We start from the raw sequence: 3,754 nt of genomic DNA on the forward strand, positions 1-3,754 counted from the left end.
TATTAACATCAGTGATAATAGTACCTAATACTTATAACTAAGTATATTATAGGTAACTATAAAATTCTAAATTTGATTCTTCGTAGGAGCTCTGTCTATTGGCAAGTCGCAAGACATGCTCCATTTAAAGAGTACATCTTGGTAATAATTGTGAACTTTTATGTAAATGTAGTCACTGCTCGAATGTGTACACTGAGTAAATCATGTCATGTAGCTCTAACTGGTAATGGACCATAAGTAGATAAATCAGTTTAAATTGTTCATAGTTGATCGGCTCAAACGAAGGAAGCCAATAGGTTGTTCTTGTTAAAAGTCGAACTTGTAATTTTGTGGCTATTAAGTCAATCTGACTAATTTGGATGGGTTACCTAAAAACATTCTATATTTAATTATATATGATAGTATTGAAATCATAGAAAGTAATGAAGTGTTAGGTTGGGTGTAATTGAAATGTAATTACAACACAATTTTTTGAGCCCCAAATTACGGTGTTTGGCTAGAGAAAATTGTAATTTCACAGAATTACAATTCACTCCATTTGTTGATTTAAAATTCATGCCTCACCACCCCTACCCCTATGAATTTCAATTCAACATAGTATGGAAAGGAAAAAGATATAAAAAATTACCTTTTTACCCTTAGTTGTTGTTGAAAATGACTTTTAGTTTTTATATTACTTCTTTCCTTCACATTTTTAATAATTCAATTTCTTCATACTAAATAGTGTAATTTGAATTCTATTCTATTCATACTTTATTATTTTCCCACCAAATTATAACTCTTTTCTCTTCTAATTTTCTCCTCCCAACAAAACGTCCAGTAAATGAAAAATTACAAAGTAACTAAAAAAAAGAAATTGATTAGGATATTTCTCATATCAATATGAGGATTAAATATCTGATATACTATTTGCAGAATTGGAGAAATGGTATATCTGGAATAATAAGTTAGGAATATGATATACCAAATTCTATTTAAACCCCCACCTATTTGGCTATTTCCCTCTCCCTCCAAACAACCCTTCCCTTCCTCTTCTCTTCTCTTCTCTTCTCTCCCTTCACTACGAGGTTTACTCAAATTCACAATAAAATTGCCAACTTTTTCTCCTTAAAACAACAAAGAATATAATGGCTGCTAGTAGAATCCAAATCTCTTCGCCATTTTCTTCTTCTTCTCCTTCTTTAAAAGTGGATTTGGGTTTCACTTCAAAGTCCGTTTCCATGGCTAATAGGAGAGCTCAAATTCGGTGTGGCGCAGTAATCCACTCCCCATCAGTCCTCACTTTCCCTAAGAATCCTTTCCAGAAGGAATCTCCGGCGCCGGCACCGGCGCCGCCGGATACTTCTCAGGCGGCGGCGCCGCCGCCGCACTGGAACGTGTTTCAGAGGGCGGCCTCGGCGGCGCTGAACGCGGTGGAGAGCGCGTTGGTGGCGGTGGAGAGGAAACACCCGCTCCCCAAGACGGCTGATCCGGGCGTCCAAATATCTGGGAACTTCGCCCCCGTGCCGGAGCAGGCGGTGCGGCATAACCTCCCGGTGGTCGGCGCCGTGCCGGAATGCATTAACGGCATTTACGTAAGAAACGGCGCTAACCCGCTCTTCGAGCCGGTTGCCGGTCACCACTTCTTCGACGGGGACGGCATGGTTCACGCCGTCACAATTAACGGCAACTCCGTCAGCTACGCCTGCCGGTTCACGGAGACTGAGCGGCTGGTTCAGGAAAAGGAACTGAACCGGCCGGTTTTCCCCAAAGCCATCGGCGAGCTCCACGGCCACTCCGGGATAGCTCGCCTCCTCCTCTTCTACGCCCGCGGCCTCTTCGGCCTCGTCGATCACAGCCGCGGCACCGGCGTCGCTAACGCCGGCCTCGTCTACTTCAACGGCCGATTACTCGCCATGTCGGAAGACGACCTCCCTTACCACGTCCGCATAAAACGCTCCGGCGACCTGGAAACCGTCGGGAGATTCGATTTCAACTCGGAGCTCCGGACCACAATGATCGCCCACCCGAAAATCGACCCGGTTTCCGGCGAGCTTTTCGCCCTGAGCTACGACGTCGTTCAGAAGCCTTATTTAAAATACTTCAACGTTTCCACCGCCGGGGAGAAGTCCCCGGACGTGGAAATCAACCTCGACGTTCCGACCTTGATGCACGACTTCGCGATCACCGAGAACTACGTCGTGATTCCCGACCAGCAAGTGGTTTTTAAGCTTCAAGAAATGATTAAAGGCGGCTCCCCGGTGATATATGACAAGGAGAAGAAATCCCGGTTCGGGATTCTCAAGAAAAATGCCGGAGATTCTAAGGATATTATCTGGGTCGAGTCGCCGGAAACTTTCTGTTTCCATCTCTGGAACGCCTGGGAAGAGGCGGAAACCGACGAGGTCGTCGTGATCGGCTCATGCATGACCCCGCCGGACTCAATTTTCAACGAATGCGACGAGAATCTCAAGAGCGTCCTATGCGAAATCCGGCTGAATCTAAAAACCGGCGAATCAACCAAAACGCCGATCATCCAATCCACGGAACACCTCAACTTAGAAGCCGGAATGGTCAACCGGAACCTTCTCGGCCGGAAAACACGGTACGCGTATCTCGCCATCGCCGAGCCGTGGCCCAAAGTCTCCGGCTTCGCCAAAGTCGACCTCTTCACCGGGAAACTCGAGAAATACATTTATGGCGACGAGAAATACGGCGGGGAGCCGTTCTTTGTGCCCGGCTCCTCGGAGAAAGAAGACGACGGCTACATTCTTACATTCGTCCACGACGAGAAGACATGCAAGTCGGAGCTCCGGATAGTGAACGCCGGGAATTTGAAACTCGAAGCCACCGTCAAGCTCCCGTCAAGAGTTCCCTATGGCTTCCATGGAACTTTTATCAGCTCAAAGGACTTAGAACGTCAAGCATAGTCCTCGGAACACAAGATCAAGCCCTAACAGTCCCAATGAAAATTATCAATAGGCTCTACTGTCTACCCGCCTAACAGTTGAGATACCGTGATTTAACTCTCCACTATCTTGTTAGGTCGAGGTGTATTGTGGGCTCCACCCGCTTAACAGACATAGTTGAGATACTGTGATTTAATTTTTCACTATCTTGTTAGGTCGAGGTGTATCGTAGTGGGCTTCATCCACTTAACAGACAGTTGAGACATTGTAATTTAAGTCAGGGTTATTTTGTCGGGTTCGAGTATGGGAGCATAGGGTGGTAATAAATTAGGTTGTGATTCAGTGTGACAATGTACATAGGAGAGATGTGCCTGAGGGATGCTAGATTTGCACAGAGGTCCCCGGACTCTCCTCAAATTTTAATTTTGACCTTAAAACAGTCTCTTCTCTTTTTTTCATAGGTAGCATAATTTTGGGCTCAGCTGGTTTCTGTTTCTTTTATTGTTGTTGTTCCACCAGACACATTTTCATGTGTCGTTTGGAGTCTTCCTTTGTCATGTACATGACTCAAATGGATTTATATATATATATATATATATATATATATATATCCACATGCATTTTTATATATTACTTTATTTGATATCACTTTAATTCTTTTATTATTATTATTATTATTATTTTGAAATGTACTTCTCTATATATCAATGACTTGTGCCCAACAATATTTAGTCTTGCTTATTGCGGCAATGTGGATCGTGGGGATTCAAACCGCATTTGGGAACCTAATAAGTCATTGGGGACTTCTACCCATCAATGGTGGTGAAAATCTTTTGCACACGTAAGTGTACAGGTGATGAGGGGAA

General features: G+C 44.2%; 1 protein-coding gene across 1 annotated transcript; it reads left to right on the forward strand.

The window, feature by feature from the left end:
• The first annotated feature begins 1,012 nt into the window (after positions 1-1,012).
• On the forward strand, positions 1,013-3,346 carry LOC109153797 (9-cis-epoxycarotenoid dioxygenase NCED1, chloroplastic-like). Its single transcript, XM_019301659.1, has one exon. The coding sequence runs from the start codon at positions 1,128-1,130 to the stop codon at positions 2,907-2,909; it is 1,782 nt and encodes a 593-aa protein (XP_019157204.1). The 5' UTR covers positions 1,013-1,127; the 3' UTR covers positions 2,910-3,346.
• Positions 3,347-3,754: the final 408 nt, after the last annotated feature.

The sequence above is a fragment of the Ipomoea nil genome, unplaced genomic scaffold (genome assembly GCF_001879475.1).
Source record: "Ipomoea nil cultivar Tokyo-kokei standard unplaced genomic scaffold, Asagao_1.1 scaffold2541, whole genome shotgun sequence".
Classification (NCBI taxonomy): domain Eukaryota; kingdom Viridiplantae; phylum Streptophyta; class Magnoliopsida; order Solanales; family Convolvulaceae; genus Ipomoea; species Ipomoea nil.

Coding starts and splice junctions, on each gene's coding strand:
- LOC109153797 (XM_019301659.1), top strand. CDS start 1,128: ATGGCTGCTAGTAGAATCCAAATCTCTTCGCCATTTTCTTCTTCTTCT.